Here is an 18385-nt window from a genome sequence, read left to right on the forward strand (position 1 = left end):
GCATATTCATACAGAGGAATATAGTACTGAAAATGAACCAACTACAATTATATGCAACAATCTGGATTGATATCACAAAGTTCAGAAAGAAAAATCAGACAAGAAAATATATTTTACCTGAATCTCTCCATAAGACATGGGAAACAGGCACAACTCAGACACTAGAGGTCCTGACAATGCTGACTGCAGTGCACAGGTAAGACCTTTCCAGATGCTAGAAAAGGTCTGTTCTGTTATCTGAGTCCTGTCTGCACAAATGTGTTTACACTGTGATGGACATTTCTATAGATTACATTTTAATTAAAATTTGTCTTAAAATTAGGACAAAAGCTGATGATGTAACTCGACTGGTAGAGTACTTGCCTAGTGTGCTCAAACGCCCCGGGGTTTGATCACAGCACTGCATAATCCAAGCGCTTAAGTGAAGGAGAAAGATCAAGTTCAAGGTTCACAATAAGCACACCAGTGGACTGCTAACATGGGTAGGGGTGAGCTCTCTGGGCCTCAACCCTAGACAAAGAACTGCCAGCAACCCAGGAATGCTAAAGAGAAATGGTCTTTACCACAGAAGAGTCCCCCAACTGGTTATCAATACACAGTGGTCAGTCCTGAGGTCTTCTGTATATCGGTAACATTAAAGAGACCGAGCAGGTTGTATTTATACATTTAGGAATATGTGTATATGTATGTTATATGTGTATGTATGTATGTATGTATGCATGGAGGGATTGGCAGGAGGAAACAATGCAATTTTACTATAATTTCAGATTTCTAAAAATTATTAAAAAAAAAAAACAACAAAGATGTTCAAGACCAAGTTCATCATTGACTACATAGTGAATTCAGGCCAGCCTGGTATAAGCGAGACCCTTTCTCAAAGGAGAGGAAAAAAAAACACAACAAAATAAAAAATAAAAGTATTTTCAAACTAAAAACTGAGTAAACTCAACAGTGACCTTTACAATACAAAAAAATTAGTAAAAGAAGTTTTAGGCAAGAAAAAAAAAAAATGGCCCCAACAGAAAGTATACAACATAACAAAAAAAAAAAAAAAAAAAAACATTGTATAAAGAAAAACAGTTGGCCTTCCACATCTGTGAATTCAGTGAATTCGGTCGATCACAGACAGGACATGTTTACAAAAACTCCTATATCCTTGTTCAACATACAGAGTGGTTTTTTCCCCTTCTTATACCCAAAATAATAGAGTATAGGTATTTCAGGATGTTTATATCATTTTAGGTATCTCTTTAAACCTATAGAGGATTTAAAGCATACAGGAGAGGAATATGCAGAGAGAATACATGCAGTATTTAACCATCTTACATAAGAGACTTGAACATTTTGGGGTTTGGTGCTTGGCAAGAAAAGGGATGGGAAGGGAATCTTGGAACCAGTCCCTTGCTGCTATCTAGGAAAGACTGCAGTAATGTCTTAGACGCATTTTGAAGAGAGTTTAATCTCATATGCAGAATCCAGATGCCAATGCTCTCCCTCTCTCCCTCTCCCCACCCCCTTCTCTGGAGTGTCTGGTTTTATGTCACCTTGACACAAACTAGAATTGTCTGGAAGGAGGGATCCTCAGCTGCGAAAATGCCTCCATGAGATCGGGCTGCAAAGCATTTTCTCAGTGATTGATGGGGGAGGGTCCACCCCACTGTGGATGGTGCTGGGTTCTAAAAACGAAGCACCTGAGCTGGTAGTCCTGGGTTCTAAAAGAAAGTAGGTGTACAAGCCATGAGAAGCCATTTAAGCAGCAACCCAAAATGGCCTCTGCATCAGCTCCTGCCTCCAGGTTCCTGTCCTGTTTGTGTTCCTGTCTTGACTCCCTTCAATGAAGAACAGCAACATGGAAGTGTAACCTAAATAAATCCTTTCCTCCTGACTTGATTTTGGTCAATGTGTTTTGATGCTGTGATAAAACCCTAATACACACAAATAACATACATGTATATAGAAAAAGGCCAGAAAATGGGAAGTATTTAAAGGGACTAATGGAAGGGGCGCAGGAGAATAATAGATTCTAAATATAAGCAAAGTGTGATGATATATATATATATATATATGTCATAGTAAAACTCATTATTTTATATGCTAAAAAATAAAAGAAGGGAAATAGTTTTTTTTAATCTTATTGATCTCTTTGAAGATTAAGATGGCATTACATGGATCTACCTAGATAAAAATAAGATTATATAAAAGTACTGCCTTGACAAGTAAAAAAAAATAGTGTCTTATGACATTTTAAAGCATGAATTAAAATATTTATCAGCAATCCATATATAAAAATCAGGAAATAAATGGAATAGAAGCATTTTATAGTCTGCATTTTCTAGAAAGCAACACAACTATCAATTTCTTTAAAACTTTGGTAAGGGGCTGGAAAGATGGCTCAGTGGTTAAGACTGTTCTTCCAGAGGTCCTGAGTTCAATTCCCAGCAACCACATGGTGGCTCCCAACCATCTGTAATGAGATCTGATGCCCTCTTCTGGTGTGTCTGAAGACAGAAAGATACAGTGAACTTATATATAAGAAGTAAATAAATCTTAAGAAAAGTAAAAGACTTTACTAAGGCCACCACTTAAAGACAAAAGAATATTATAATAAAGGTATAAAGTTGTCAGAGTTTTTAAAAATAATAAAAAATCAATCAGACAATTAATATAGAAGAGGTGGGACAACTAGCGAACAAGTTTGTAAAAACACAAATTTCAGCTGGGCATGGTGGTTTATGCCAGCACTTGAGAGGCTGAGGCAGGTGGATCTCTGAGTTCAAGGTCAGCCTGGTCTACAGACCTGTTACACAGAGAAACCCTGTCTTGAAAAACCAAACCATAGGCTGGAGAGATGGCTCAGCAGTTAAGAGCACTGACTGCTCTTCTAGGTTCTGAGTTCAATTCCCAGCAACCACATGGTGGCTCACAACCATCTGAGATCCAATGTCCTCTTCTGGTGTGTCTTGACAGCTACAGTATACTCATATACATAAAATAAAATCTTTAAAAAAAACAAACCAAATAAACAAAAACAAACCCAAAACTCAGTAATCAGACTAAATGTATACAAATCTGAACTAACAGTAAAAACTGAAGGTTTAGAGACGGTGGGCTGCTTAGTAGTAGAGTGAATGCTCAGCACACATGACGTCTTCAGTATGATTCATGACAACACCAAAAAAATTTAAATTATATTTCTTTTCTGTAACTTCTAAACAATAATATAAAAAGGCAAAATAACTTTTGGTGTACTGTCTTAACCAACCAGGGCTAATATCAATGTTACACTGGATGTCATGTGCTCAGACTTGGTGACAAGGCCTTCGCCACTGTGGTATTCTTCCCACCTCCCACCACGAGCCTACAACTCTACTCTAGTCATCAAAACATAAGGCAAATCTGAGCTTCTGAAAAATCCCCACAGATCAGAGGAGACTGAGGAGCCCGGTAAATACAAGATGCATTTCTTGCTGGCTACAGGTGTCCTCTTCTCTTGTTTGTTCATTGTTTGGGCCTCCAGCCAGCCCTGGCTGGCCTGGAATCTTCTGCCTCGCCTTCTGGGTGCTGGGACTAAAGGTCTACACCACCATGCCCATCTAAAATACAGAACTAATGGTGCTGCTACAGAACATAGATGGGAACTGTTTCTATTTTACAGAGGTTGTGATAACAGGAGAATGTGCCTGACTTGTTGAGACAAGAGAGACTGTCTCCGTGTTCTATTCTTTCTGTGTGTGTCCTCTCAACAGCTCTCAAACTCACTATGAGACCAGGCTGTTCCTAAACCTGAATGCTGGGATTTCAGATACTTGAGTCACCATGCATGCAGAATATGGGCAGCCTACTAACATGCAATCATTGGTAAATGTGTGGGGTTTTTCCTTCAATCTTTGTTTCTGTTTGGTTTCTCAAGACAGGGTTTCTCTGTCCTGTACCAGTGTAGACTGGGAATCATAAATTCACTTGCCTCTGCCTCCCAAGCTAATCATTTTCTAACAGTTTATCAATATCTGAATATAATATTTTCCTTTACATAGGCAGAAACACAGAAAACTACAAGGTATCATTCCCAACGTCTCCCAGAATGCTGTGGCTGCTTCCAGTTAATCCAGCACAGTAAGTATTTGAGGAGTAAACTGAAGTTCCAAGTGACAGCAATTTTATCCAATTAGGTTTCACTTTGCAACTGAGCATTTGAACATGTGATTAAACCTTCACAGGTGCCTGGAAAAAGACTAAGTAAGAGGCTTGACATTTAGGCAGTATTAACTTCATGGTAAATTCATCACTATGTTTGCATCTTTTCCTTCTTACCACTATTTATGTTTAAACTTCACTGGCAACCAGAACACTGCCTGCATATAAGATAAAGTCAAGGTGTTTGTTAAATTGAACTAGTCTGATACATGCAACCAAGATGATTCTTTCTTATCCTTGTAAGCAATGATTTATTCTGGGAGTCTGTAATTCCACCTCTGCCTCCCAGACACCTACACTGGACTCATACACATATACACCTACACACACACACACACACACAGAGAGAGAGAGAGAGAGAGAGAGAGAGAGAGAGAAAGATAGAGATATCTCGGGCTATGAACACTCAAGAAACACAGTGAGCACGAACTAAAATATTCTGAAGCCCATTTTGAATGAGTCCACCTTTTCCACAAACACTGCCTCTAAAGAAGCAAGTAGGCCATGTTCCAAGACCACTCTCCTCACATTAGCATGAACCTTGCTGAGAAGCCTGATCACATTCTCTTTTCACAGCCCAAACAAAGCCTGAATGTTCCCTATACCAAAAGCCACCCTCCAGGGACCCCTCATTAGTATGCACACAAGCCTCCATTGTTCCTCCCAGGGACATCTAGTTTGCTACCACCCTTCTTCAGGTTATTTGAAATCAAGACAGGACCATCATTTTTTAAAAACATGTTCTTTATACATCTAAAACTAAAGGTATACCAACATTTTGGAACCCAAGTTGGATGGGTATAGAAATTCTGAAAGGCTAATGGGGCCATGCAGGCTTCTGATCTCTAATATGACATTACTAACGTTTCTTTGTCACAACCCAGATAAACAAATTTATCCTCATACATCTCACCAGTTGCAACTCTTTTATTTTTAGAACAACTCAGCACAATAAAATTCTGTTTATTGAACATCGTTTCCAAACATAGGAACAGACCTAAATAAAAAAATAAATAAATGAACAGCAACTATATAGGCAAATGGGGTGGGGGAGCATCTCATAGAAAGCGCTGTTAAATTTCAGGTAAATACACAAAAAGTTTACTGGAATGCTTGAAATAAAATTTTGTTGTTGTTGTTGTTGTTTACACGGCTCTTTCTTCTGCTTTGATAATATGATGAGTGTGGTCACACCACTAGGGAAGTCAGGACAGGGACCACTCTACCATCCTCAGTCCCAACTAAATGGGAAAGGCATGTGTGCTGCTCTTTCTCCTGGTGGGATGAATGGAGTCAATGCTGGAGGGCAAGGCCAATGGTGCTCATTTCATTCAACTCAACAGCAGGTAAAGGATTAAGGCTAACTGCCACAGTTACCACCATCCGCCAACAGCTCTCCTCCAGAATTACTTCGCATGGTGTAGTTGACAATGTCTGAAGATTTTAATTAACTTTTTTCTTAAATTTACATATTTTATGTGTACAAATGTTTTGCTGTTGCTGCTGCTGTGTGTGTGTGTGTGTGTGTGTGTGTGTGTGTGTGTCTTGGCCTTGCAGGTCAGAAGAGGGCATCAGATCCCCTGGAACTGGAGTTCTGGATGGTTGTAAGTCCCTATGTGGGTGCTGGGAATGGAACCCAGTCCTTTGCAGAAACAAGTACTCTAAAGCACTGAGTAATCTCCCCAGTCCTCAAAGACTGCCCAGCAACCAAAGATTGGTTATTGCTAAGCACGATGGCATAGGCCTTTAATCACAGCACTTGGGAGACAGAGGCAGGAGGATCTTTGTGAACTCAAGGCCAGCCTGTACTACATAGTAAGTTTCAGGACAGTCATGACTACAGACAATCTGCAGACAGACAGACAGGTCTTTTCTTAGCCAACTGGAGAGAAGGGTTCTTGGCAGCAGTGACCATCCTGAGACAGTGCAAAGAGGGAAGTGGCACCCATGACAGTCCCACAATGGAATTGTTTGGCCCAAAGTGTCAACTGTGTTGGGATTAAGAAACACCTGCCCTAGACTGTTTGTGAGTAGTTAAAACAGCGAGACAAGACAGCGAGATAGGACCGCCAGGCTTCAGGAAGAAGGAATCTAAGTCATTTTGCATATTACCTCATACACTGCTTTAAAAAGAAGAAAGGAAGACACTGATTCTCCACAGCATGTTGGGCACTGGCTGACTGGGGAACTTGCTTGAGGCCATTCAGCTCCGAAGGAATCAAACAAAATCTCTGTCACTTTCCAATGCTGCAAAGTTTAGACCTGGGTTTGAGTCAGAGTTCATCAATGTGACTTTGAACATGTCACTGGACTTTTCTAAAAGTCTACAGGAAAACAAATGAGCTGGGAGTGGTAAGGAGGAGGGCTGTCACGAGTTAGAGGTCAGCTAACCAAGGCAAGTGACAGGCCACCAGCCTGCACTAGAAAGTGAGGTCCCGAAGTGGGGCGTAGTGGCTTCCCTACTATGAACCCTGCAGGGCCAGGCAAATTTCTGTCATTTCAAGGCCACTCAGGGCTACATAGTTGAGACCGTGTACCAAAATCAAACAAAAACGAAGCAAGCAATATTTTATTATCACCCAGCCTGATCCCCCTTGGAGTATACTCAATAAACCTATTTCATTTCTAAACCCACACACACAAAAAACTTACAGAAAGTATCCTGTACCTGTTGGGATTCTGTAAACCCCACCCCTCAGTTACCTGGCAATAGCCAGGTATGCTCCGCCCCAGTGGCCTGACACTATAAAAGGGGCTGCTTGACCCCTCCTCTCTCTCTTGCAGCCTTGCTCTCCCCACTATCCCTCCTCTTCCCCTACATTTTCCCCCTCTCCCTGCACGTGCTCATGGCAGGCCTCTACCACCCTCTCAACTCTCCCATGACTTGAATAAACTCTATTCTGTATTATACCATCTGTGGCTAGCTGGTCCCTCAGAGGGAAGGGATTCCCGATATGGGCCCCTCAGAGGCATCTCCCCTGTACCCAGGCCTCGCCGCACCGCCACATCCCACCCCTCTACTCTCTTCATTCTTTTCCTAACATTGGTGCCAAAACCCAGGACATCATCTTTTAACAACATTGGTGCCCTGTGACTTTTCCTTACAGTACCAAGTATCAAACTAAATCACTTTTTTCTTTCTTGAGACAAAGCTGGGCTGGAGAGATGGCTCGGGGGTTAAGAGCACTGACTGCTCTTCCAGGTTCTGAGTTCAATTCCCAGCAACCACATGGTGGCTCACAACCATCTATCTGTAAGGAGATCTGATGTCCTCTTCTGGTGTGTCTGAAGACAGCGACAGTTATAAATCCATTACAAAGCAGGGTGTGGAGGTCCATGCGAATGATCTTAGCATTTGGGAGGTGAAGACAAAAGAACCAGGAGTTCAAGAACAGCTTCAGCTGGAGTAAAGGAGACTTAGTCCCCAAGAAAGTAAAATGAAGAGTAAAATAAAGGCCTGGCGAGATGGCTCAGTGAGTAAAAGGCTTGCCTCACAAACGGCAACCCGAGTCTGACCCCCAGAACCCATTTAAAAGTAGGAGAACAGGTGCCGCAACATTGTCCTCTGGCCTGACATGCCTTGAGGCAAGTGCCCCCAACACACACACCATGCACTCAATCAACGATATACAGACATTAAAAATATATTTTAAAAAATTCATTAGTTTCTGGGAATCATCAATTTATTATTCTCTGCAAAACGTATTAGACCCATATTAATGATGCATTCATTTCAACATTCCAACATCAGTTACAAGAATCACCCCAAAGAATCTATCTATCAGTCTTTGACAAAGAGTCAAAACACTTCTGGGATCAAGTTCCTCAACAGCTCTTGATATGCTGTTGATAGGACTGTTCTTTCAATAGAACCAAAGATTCTTCTGAAGCGAGGCCGCATGCACTCTTTCCTCTGGAAACAGTTTGGGACCAAGACAAAGCCTCGTTGTTTGGAAAAAAAATTATCTTTTCATGGCATCTTATAAATAAATTACAACTGAAATTGTAATCTACTAAGGCAAAGTCTAAAATCAAGCAACAGATCAAATAAAAGATATTTGTTTGAATGGGGGAGAGATTTAAAAAAAACATCAAAAAGTCAGCTTTAAATATCATTCAAGGTACACACGTGTATCAAAACGTCACACGGTATTCCGAATATAGTGCAACATCGAGGTTATTAATATATCACATTGAATGGCTTTAAATAAGTAAATAAAACTATGTTTACTTGAGCTAAATATGAGAAAATATTCTAGTAGGGCTGATAATACTGAATGTTTCCCTCGATTTAGAAAAGGATTTACACGAAATGTCGTTTTACAGACTATTCTAATTACATTTTCCACCTTAAGCATTTTGACACTTCCATCAACTTTCTAAAGGCGAAGGTGGATTGTTTTGCTATGTTTTTAATAGACTTGCTTCTCAAAGAATGAATGAGATAAAACCGGAGAGGGGAAACCTATTACCAGTCTTTCCATCAATAAACCATGTGAGTAAGCTCCTGGCTATGTGTCACTGTTTAGGTTACAAGTCATGAAGAATGTACTCGGACTAACTAAAAGCAATTTCATCTAAACAGCCTGTTTACTTCTTATAAACCTGTACTTTTCACCACAGCGAATTTTTCACACTTGGTACCCAGAGTCATCATTTCTTCTATTTCTCTCCAAAATAGCACAATTCCTGGGGCTCGTTGGTTTCCCTGCCATTTCCAAGGACTACTGACAAATTCAAAATGCGACCAAGGACCAGCTCCTTTTCCCAAGGATGTCGTCTTCCAGACAGAACCCCATGCGAGCCTCTCCGGAGCCCTCACCACCCCCCAAGCTCAGCCCCCCGGTAAACAGCCGAGGCCGGCGGACTCGCACACAGCCTCCCGGGAGCCCGGGTCCCACAGCCCCGCCCGCCCTCCCGGGGCCGCCCGCCAGCTTCCCACCCGGCCGGGGGCGTCGGGCCGCGACCTCACCGGAGGCGGGGGGCGGCTCTCCCTCCTCGCCCGCGGCGGGCGCCAGGGTGACGGCGCCGTCCCTCCAGACGCGGATCTGCGCGGCCGAGCGCACGCGGCGGTGGGGCTGGCGGCGGGCGGCGGCGCGCAGGGAGCCGCAGCACTGGAAGCACACGGCCCACGCCTGCTCCTCGTTGATGGGCTGGTTGTAGAGCCGCAGGATCTCCTCCAGGCTCAGCGCGTCCCGCGGGGCCCCTGCCGCACCGAGCTGCGGCCCCTCGCCGCCGGGGCTGGAGGGCTGCGCCATGCGGCCCACGTCGCTGCGCCGCCGGCGCTCGGGTGCCGCGTCTCCTCAGCGCTGGAGCATCGTCTCTACGAGCCGCCGCCTCCGCATCCCGGGCTGCCGCCGCCCAGGCCGGCCGCGCGCCGCCGCGGGGACTAGGCGGGGACGCGGCGGCGCTCGGCGCTGACCAGCACGCAGCAGCCGGCCCGTAGCGCGGCGATGGCGTCCGCTCGCCCCGCCCCGTCCCGCCTCGCCCCGCCCCGTCTTGGGGTCCGCGCGGCCGAGCGGGGCCTGGGGGCGTCACCCCCGAGGTGAGTGACGGGCGGCGGAACACGGCCTGGGGGCGTCACCCCCGAGGTGAGTGACGGGCGGCGAGGGGCGTCCGCAAGGCTGGGGCCGGAGCTGTGGGTTCTGCAGGAGCTGTGCGCGCGGACTCTGCCGGCGTCTGGCCGCGAAGTCGCTGTCACCCGTTTGAATTCATTCTGGGGCGATTTACTAAAAAGAAACGGTCATCTGAATCGCCCTCGCCACAGGCTGCGCAGCGCTTCCAGCTTTGGCCTGCGAGTGCAGGTCCTCTGGGCCCTTAGAGATTCATCAGTTTCTCCTGAGCACTCGACCATCTATCCGCACATCTGCAAATTTAATTTTTAGATATGTTTTTCTGTTTATTTATTTTTGAAACAGTTTCCCTGGGTGACCCAAGTGGCCTTGCTTGAACCACCATGTCTGGCTACTTCTTGAATGTTGGTACTCCCTCCACTCAGTCGTGCCATGAGGACAGGGATCATTCCCAAGTCTCTCCCCCCCCCCACCCCCCAAGCCTAGACCAGGGCCTGAGGTGTGTGTGGTGCACAAGGCTCAGGGCCTTACAGATCCATCTCCCCTGAGGTAATCACCACAACCACACTCATCCTAGTTAACACAGTCTGCCATTCGAGAAGGAATCCGTGTCAGAGATAAAACTAAGGACAAATATCTCTAGTACAAAAGAACTCTAGGGGCCTCCCTGAACCCAATCAAATGTGCAAGAAAGCTGATAATTCTTTAAAATGTCCACCCAATCGTAGATGGTTTTAATTGGTAACATTCCACCCAGGCTAACCTTCGGAGTCCCTAGAGTTGAGGCATCAACTAAGAAAGTCATAGTAGGTACAGTTTAATGCGGAATGTGGGAAACTGCACACTATGGTTAATTTTACAGTAGAAAGTCATTAAGGGTAAGAAACTGACGTTTAAGGAAAAAGCTCCGTGGATTCATTCCTTTTGTTTTCAGTGCAAGAGATAGAAAACAAGCTCTTCAAGTAAAATTACTAATTATGGGTTCACAATCTCAAATGTAAAAGTGCAGTATTTAGGGCCAGTGAGATGGCTCCGCGGGGGAAAGGACTTTGCTGCCAAGTTGAAGGAGAGAACCCACTCCATGTGGTTGGTCTTTGAACTCCGTGTGTATGTGCACATACCCAATACACACAAAAAATGTAAAAGAAAATAAAATGTAGTACTTGTGTGCCAAAGCTCTGAGGCAGAGACCTTTCTCAGTCCTTGTGTGAGAGACTAATAATACGTACTAAGATTACCATGATAATATTAGTAATATATAATAATATATTAATACACCAACATTCCAAATTTTAGCTTTAAAAAAATCTGGATTCTGTGTGGTGTTTGAAAATACAGAAGAGCTTAAAATCCTTTGAACAATGCAGAGAAACGGTCCGCTTGTATGGACACCACCGCCATCTTCTGGCCGTGGGGAGGATTGCTGCCCTTTGCACTTAAACAGCACAAAACCAGCTTTGTCCTTGCCTTACCCACTCCAAACAAGTTGGCTGAATTCCATGAGCCATAAACTGAAGTAGGGCAGTAAATAAATGCTCAATTATCTGCAACCATGGCGAGAAACATGAAAGAGGTGGAAGTGAGCAAAAACTTTATTAAAATCCAAATTAGAATTAGAATTCCATGCAGCCCAAGCTGGCCTCTAATTCTCGACGTAGCCAAGGATGAGTCTTGACTGTGTGTCTGTGCTAGATCTATTCCAGGTTCAAACCCAAGGCTTCATGCACACTAGGCAATAATGCTTAGCAACTTAGCTCCATCCACAACCCCCATGGCAACTATTTATAAATATAGTTTTTTTGAAAGCTGATTTGCAACCCTAGCATTATTTGCGTTTTCTGAATAGTACTTTTAAAAATATAAACATTTTGAAAGGGAAAAGTAGCATGAATCACTAGAAAGTTATATACAAAGAAAAATTTCGAGTTTCTGTGTTTTGCAGTACAAATTCTATGTGTACTATGAAGTAAGTCTCCCTTTTGTGAGCATACAGGTAATTCTGTTGAAGCAAGATGACAGAACACTGATATTCCTCTCTACACAGAACGAGGAGGAGGGAACTCCCTAAAGTCATGTCCATTTTCTAATATTCGTCTCCTCAGCCAGGCGCTGAGCACAGGACACTTGCTGTAGGATGTTCAGTATCTTGCAGTTCGGACAAGTCTCGAGACAAACAGCTCAGCTGCTGAGGGCACGCGCTCCTCACCGAGTCCCCGAAATCCTGTCCCTGGAATCCTGTACCATTGTGGGCAGCTTCCTGCTTACCACTATCTATTCAGTCTCCAAAATTCAAATGCCTTTGGTTTGGTATATTTCCTCTACCATCTTAAAAAAAAAAAAAAAACTCTATAATTTGGGTTTCTAAAAGTGACTTTATATAATGTCCAAACAATCCAACATTCAAGATATTTTCAAAGTATCGGGAGATCAGTGAAACTAAAGGGTGCAACTCGGAATATGATTTCAGTTTTCCTTGATTTTATTTGTTTATTTTGAAAATAGTATCCTTGGAATTTCTTCTTCTATTTACTTATCATTTTTGTAGAATAAATGTACTTCGTGCTTGATGCTCTGGACACGATGCAGGCTGAGCTGCTCCGAGGCCTTTGGGGAGCACAGACTGACTGTCTGTGCAGCCCGAGCTTACCTCAGCCAGTCCCAGACCAATGCTCCTAAGAGGCACATTCACCTAGAAAAGTACACCAAAGGGAGGAAAAATACAAGTGGTTTTTTTTCATGTTGTAACCTCGATTTCCAATGTCAACAATTACATATATATATATATATATATATATATATATATATATATATATATATATAATAGTGACTTTGAAATTCACTCCTTCTCCAGTTATAAAAATTGAAGGGTGAGTTATTATTCCCACTTACAGTCACAGGACAAAATGGAGGGCTGGGAGTGAGAGGGTGGGAATGGAGCCCAGGCCTCCTGACCACTTGCTTTTCTCTGTTGCTCAACCCTCCTCCTATCAAGTCTAAGAAAATAGGAAAAGACCAATATGGTTGTTTAAACTTGCTATTTTAAAACACCAAAGATGGCCAAATAAGGCCATCCTCTCGGTTAGTTTTTGTAAATTTGGGCTTTGTCACAAGTCATGTCCCATGGTAATTACCTTCCATGTGGTTGACATGGCTCCATCTCTCTAAAACAATCATGAATTATCATGCAGGCTAACTTACTATTTCAAACTGTTGTCTTGGGCTGGACACAGCTCAAAAGTTAAGAGCACTTGTTGCTATTGCAGAGGCCCTGAGTTTGGTCTCCACCTCTGGCCTCCACATGCATATGTGTAGACATGTGCACGAGCACTAAAATGTACGTATACAGACACACATAAGTGTATACACATACACACAAATACAAGTACCAATTAAATGATTGGACTCTCTTCTATACATACTTTAGAGGATAGATGTATCATTTACATTTTTTTTTTCAGATAGTCTCACTCTAGAGCTCAGACAGCCTGAAGTTATGTCATTCAAGGTAGCAATTCTTTCTCAACCTTTGGAGTGCTGTGATTACACATGTGAGCCACCATATCCAACTAAAGACAGTTTCAAGCCTGGTATGGTAGCGCATGCCTTTAATCCCAGGCAGAAGCAGATCTCTGTGAGTTCAAGGCCAGTTTGGTCTACACTGCTAGCTCCAGAACAGTAAAGATTGTCTTTAAAAAAAAAAAAAATTCTCAAAATAATACTGAAAATACTTCTTATCAAAGACATGGGGCTAGAAATATGGCTCAGGAGTGAGCAAACAGAACATTTACTTAACAAAATAAAGGAAGTAGTGTAGGAAAAGTGGGGAGGATGAGGGAGAGAAAAAAATAGAACATGGTAATAGTAATAGTACCCCCACACATAGTAATCCCACTCTGGGGAAGCTGAGCAGGCAGCCCTTAAGTCTGAGAGCAATCTGGGCTACACGGTAAGTCTGTCTTGAGAAAGGTGGTATCACAGTGGGGTTCTCATGACACAAGTACACCAAAACCTCAAAGCAAACCCAAGGTTTTGTAAAACAATAAAGTAGAAAAGGAAGAATAAAATAAAAACAGGCACTAGGCAAAAAGAAAAAAGGCAGACCTAAATACAACTACACCAGGAAAAGAACTGTAATACATAATATAAATAACACAGAATGAGTGAGAATGTATTCTTTTAAAGATTTATGTATATGAGTGCACTGTCATTGTCTTCAGACACAGCAGAAGAGGGAGTCAGATCCCATTACATGGTTGTGAACCATCATGTGGCTGGTTGCTGGGATTTGAACTCAGGACCTTTGGAAGAGCAGTCAGTACTCCTAACCACTGAGCCATCTCTCCAGCCCAAGAATTTTTTTTTTTTTTTTTTGAGAAACTTACTGGGAATTTAGCACATAGCTTTCCACATGCTAAGCATGTGCTCTACCACTGAGCCTAATGTGAATCTATTTAACCATCCCTTTAAAACACACAACTTTCAACTGGATTTTAAGAAAATTCAACTACTATATCTTCAGCATAAGACGTTATTGAGATTCAAAGACAGACCAGTTGAAAGTTTAAGAATGGAAGAAGCTATAACCATGAAAATCAGCACTGCCCCCAAATCACCCACTCTTTCCAGGTTACCCTACCTTCCCCACCCCAACTACTGAAAATCTAGGTCTAAAATTAATAGGGAATTTTCAAAGTACCCAGAATAACATAAATGATCTTGGGGAGGAAGTTGTGAACCCACTTTCCAAAATAGTAATCAAAATGTGTAGTGTGTGCTAGGTTTGCAGGTGAGTTTGGTAGAGTGCTTGCCTAGCGTGCACCAGGCTCTAGGTTTGATCTCTACCTCTGCTTACAACTGGGTGTGGTGGCATGCATCTGCAATCCCAGGACTTAAGAGTCAGACTCAAAGATCAAAAATTCAGTCACCCTTAGCTACAAGAATCAATTAAATGCTAACCTGGCTGTAGTGAGACCCTGCCTCAAAAAAAAAGTAGGCATGGTGGTACACACCTGTAATCCTAGCACTTGGGACCAAAGCAAGTTCCAAGCCAGTCTGGTCTATTTGATGAATCCCAGGCCAACAATCCCAGGGATACATAAACGGAATTGTTCTTTAAAAAAAAAAAAAAAGACTCAAGGGGGGAAAACATGTACATCTATGATCAAATACTTTTTTCCAAGGAGTTAAGACTAAGGGAGAAACTTAGGGATTTGGCAACAAATTCTTCAATCATAACCATGAACCACAAAAGAAAAAAGATATATTGCTTTTTTTTTTTTAACATTAAAGTCTTTTGTATTTCTAAGAACACTCTCGCCTGACCTGATAGCACTGCATGCACATGGTAAACACTGCAGGCAAGCATGCACACATACATGCATAAAAATAATTTTATAAATATAAAGTTTCATTTGGCTCAAACTTTGTTAATTCATAGGAAAATGGGTTTCTAATGTATTCGTCATGTGTCAACTATAAATCAAATATCATTATAAAGAATACACAAGCCTGTTGGTGATGGATCAAACAAACCTTTAATCTCAGCACTCGGGAGGCAGAGGCAGGCAGATCTCTGAGGTCAAGGCCAGCCTGGTCTATAGAGTGTGTTCCAGGACAGCCAGGGTGACACAGAGAAGCCCTGTCTCAAAAAACCAAACCAAAATGAAGATCCAAAGGAACATTCTGATGGTTGATAGACAAAATCTGGGTCACCACCTAGGAGAAAAACCTTGGGGCACACCTGTGCGGGTCACTGAAATCAGGTCAGTCTCTGGGCATGCCATTCAGGGACTATCTTGCTTGGAAAGTGACACCATGCCCTGGGCTTGGGATCCCTCTGTTTCTTGCCTGTGGATAGAATATGACCAACTGGTTCAAACTCTACCACTATGACTGAGTGCAACCAACTGGGAGCCAAAATAAGCTCTTTCTTTCTCCCTTAAGCTGCTTTCATCATGGTACTCTATCACAGCAACAGGAAATGTGACTGAGACACAAACACAAAATTATTAGCACGAGAGTTTTACTGATCGATGAATTAACTGTATTAAATAGATCACCTTTAAAGAGTATTATCCACAAGCACATTTATTTTAGAATTTATAACAAGCATGCTGAAATACATGTGCTACTCTATAGGAAGACAGAGAGGGCCAACCTAGTCACAAAACAGCTCTGATCTTAATACATCCAGCTTCTTTGCATACGCCTCAGTTTATCTCAAAAGCTGAAAACTACAAGCACCTTTCTGTCGATGGATTTACGTATAATTATAGTAACAGATTACTCCTCTAAAGTCCTGTCAGTGTTACAAGAGATGAAAATGAAGAGAATATAATATTTTGACTTCTAAAAATATTATATCATAAATAGTCACTGTAATTTTTAAAGTTTTACAATATCTAGCATCTTTAGGGGGTTTTGTTTGTCTTTCTGTTTTTGTACACGTTTCTCTGTAGCCCTGGCTGTCCTGGAACTCCTGCAGACCAGGCAGGCCTCAAACTCACCAAGATCTGCCTGCCTCTGCCTCCCAAGTGTTGGGATGAAAGGCCTGTACAATCAGCTGTCAGGCATTTTCTCAACTAGGGATCAAGGAGGGAGGGTCCAGACCATTGTGGGTGGTGCCATCCCTGGGTTTGTGGTCCTGGGTTCTATAAGAAAGCAAGCTGAGCAAGCCAGGGGAAGAAAGCCAGTAAGTAACATCCCTCCATGGCCTCTGCATCAGCTCCTGCTTTCTGACCTGCTTGAGTTCCAGTCCTGACTTCCTTTGGTGATGAACAGCAGTGTGAACAGTGTAAGCTGAATAAACCCTTTCCTCCCCAACTTGCTTCTTGGTCATGATGATATGTGAGAAATAGAAACCCCGACTAAGACAGCATCTTTACATTTTAATCCCAAAAAATAATTTTTAGGACAGTGAGATGGCTCAGGGGGTGAAGGCACTTACTTGCTGGCAAGACTGGTGACCTGAGTCCAATCTCCAGACCCCACAAAGTATGAAAAACAGAGCCTACTCCCAAAAGTTGGCTTGATTTCTACAAATTCTTTGACATACATTCACATGTACAAGCACATGTGTGCAGGTGCACACACACACACATACACACACACACACACACACACAAAGTCAATATAAAAAAGTTAGACATCCATAAATAAATAAATAAATAAAATTATTTTATTTGCAACAAGTAATGAAAGAATAAATAATTGGATAGTGAACTGGCATACACTTATTTCTTAAGAAGACCAATGGATAATGCAACTAAACTAAGAAACTGCACACAGAGACAAGCAAATTTCTGTGAGTTCCGGGCCAGCCATAGATACATAGTTGAGACACTGTGGGTGTAGCTCAGTGATAGTGTTTGCCTAGCATGTGGGAAGCCCTTGATCTGATTCCTAGTATCACCAAAACAAAACAACCCTCTACACAGGAACACAGAATAGACAGTCAAAACATGTATCATTAGCTACTTATAGGAAATCAAAATTTTCAATGACATTAATCACATGTAGGGTGATCTGTTTTTTTATTGGTTTTTGTTTCTTTGTTTGATTTTTGAGGCAGGGTTCTCTGTGTATCCGTGGCTGTCCAGGAACTAGCTCTGTTGATAAGGCTGGCCTTAACCTCACAGAGATCTGTTTCTGCCTCCCTAGTGCTGGAATTAAAGGTGTGCACCACCACAGCCTGGGAATAGGCTGATGTTTTTATCACAACAAAAAATAAAGAGCAACCAGTATTGTAACAATGAAGTGTAGTATTTCTAAAGTGCTCAATTAATTTTAATAATATCCATAAATTATTCACATACTGCATATTCATGTGAGATTTGTTATTAACATTTATACCTTTTTGTTACAAGATTCCCTTTTTTGTTATTTGTGTTTTGGAGTCAGGTTCTCACTGTGTAGCTCTGACTGGCCCGAAACTTGTTATGTAGACTAGGCTGGCCTCTTGTGGAATTAAAAGTGTGTACCACCTCACCTAGCTTTTTTCTATGCTTACATCAAAGTCTTCACATAGACTTCTGGAAAGCTTCATATGTCCCTAGTATCACACAAAAATGATAATTTAGCAAAATATATCTTCATCTATGTAATAAATAAACTATTATGAGGTTAATTTCTCCTAATTCGTGTAAAATAATATTTCATTTACGAAAAATAATGATCATTTCAATTTAACTATGGCTTAAACCATTAGACAGATCTCTTTAATAACTAATGCAAAGTAGCAGATCTTACATTCACATTTAAACTAATGAGTCCCTCAAAACAAAGTATCATTTATTATCATACACTTAATTCATAATAAATTCAATACAAATTTTTATCCTTAATTTTTAAGTACATACATGATATTTTAAAACATTACCAGTCAGAACTATACAAAACAATGGCATCCAAAAGGCTGATTTTAAATTAAGAAACCTTCTAATAAAACACAGGAATAATTCTTAGGAAATGTTAGTCCTATAATACTGAGCGATATTTACAAGCAAACATGATCCAAACAGCACATGCAGACTCAGGGTAGGTAAACACTCGAACACGAACTGCCAGTCGCACCTGGTCTCCACGACAACAGATTATTTCTTCACAAAAAGGAGACCTAT

The 18385-nt window shown here is 42.0% G+C and overlaps 2 protein-coding genes across 4 annotated transcripts in view; both read right to left on the reverse strand.

Moving 5' to 3' along the window:
* SPIRE1 (spire type actin nucleation factor 1) overlaps nt 1-9541 on the reverse strand; it is a 116979-nt gene extending 107438 nt beyond the window's left edge. For both annotated transcript variants that reach the window (XM_080919746.1, XM_080919745.1), the window contains exon 1: nt 9167-9541. In XM_080919746.1, coding sequence (XP_080775872.1) covers nt 9167-9452 — 286 coding nt within the window. In that variant the 5' untranslated portion in view covers nt 9453-9541. The remainder of the gene's footprint in view (nt 1-9166) is intronic.
* A 2759-nt stretch (nt 9542-12300) lies between these two features.
* Nucleotides 12301-18385, reverse strand: part of CEP76 (centrosomal protein 76) — a gene marked incomplete at its 3' end in the record, with an annotated part of 30886 nt that continues 24801 nt past the window's right edge. Inside the window, exons 12-13 of one of the 2 annotated variants that reach the window (XM_080920454.1) lie at nt 18339-18381; nt 12301-12456 (exon numbers count right to left, since the gene is read on the reverse strand). In XM_080920454.1, coding sequence (XP_080776580.1) covers nt 12301-12456; nt 18339-18381 — 199 coding nt within the window. Of the gene's footprint in view, nt 12457-17039; nt 18382-18385 lie in introns of those variants that run through there. The other variant, XM_080920455.1, reaches the window with a different exon arrangement.

This window comes from Micromys minutus, assembly GCF_963924665.1.
Source record: "Micromys minutus genome assembly, chromosome: 8".
Classification (NCBI taxonomy): domain Eukaryota; kingdom Metazoa; phylum Chordata; class Mammalia; order Rodentia; family Muridae; genus Micromys; species Micromys minutus.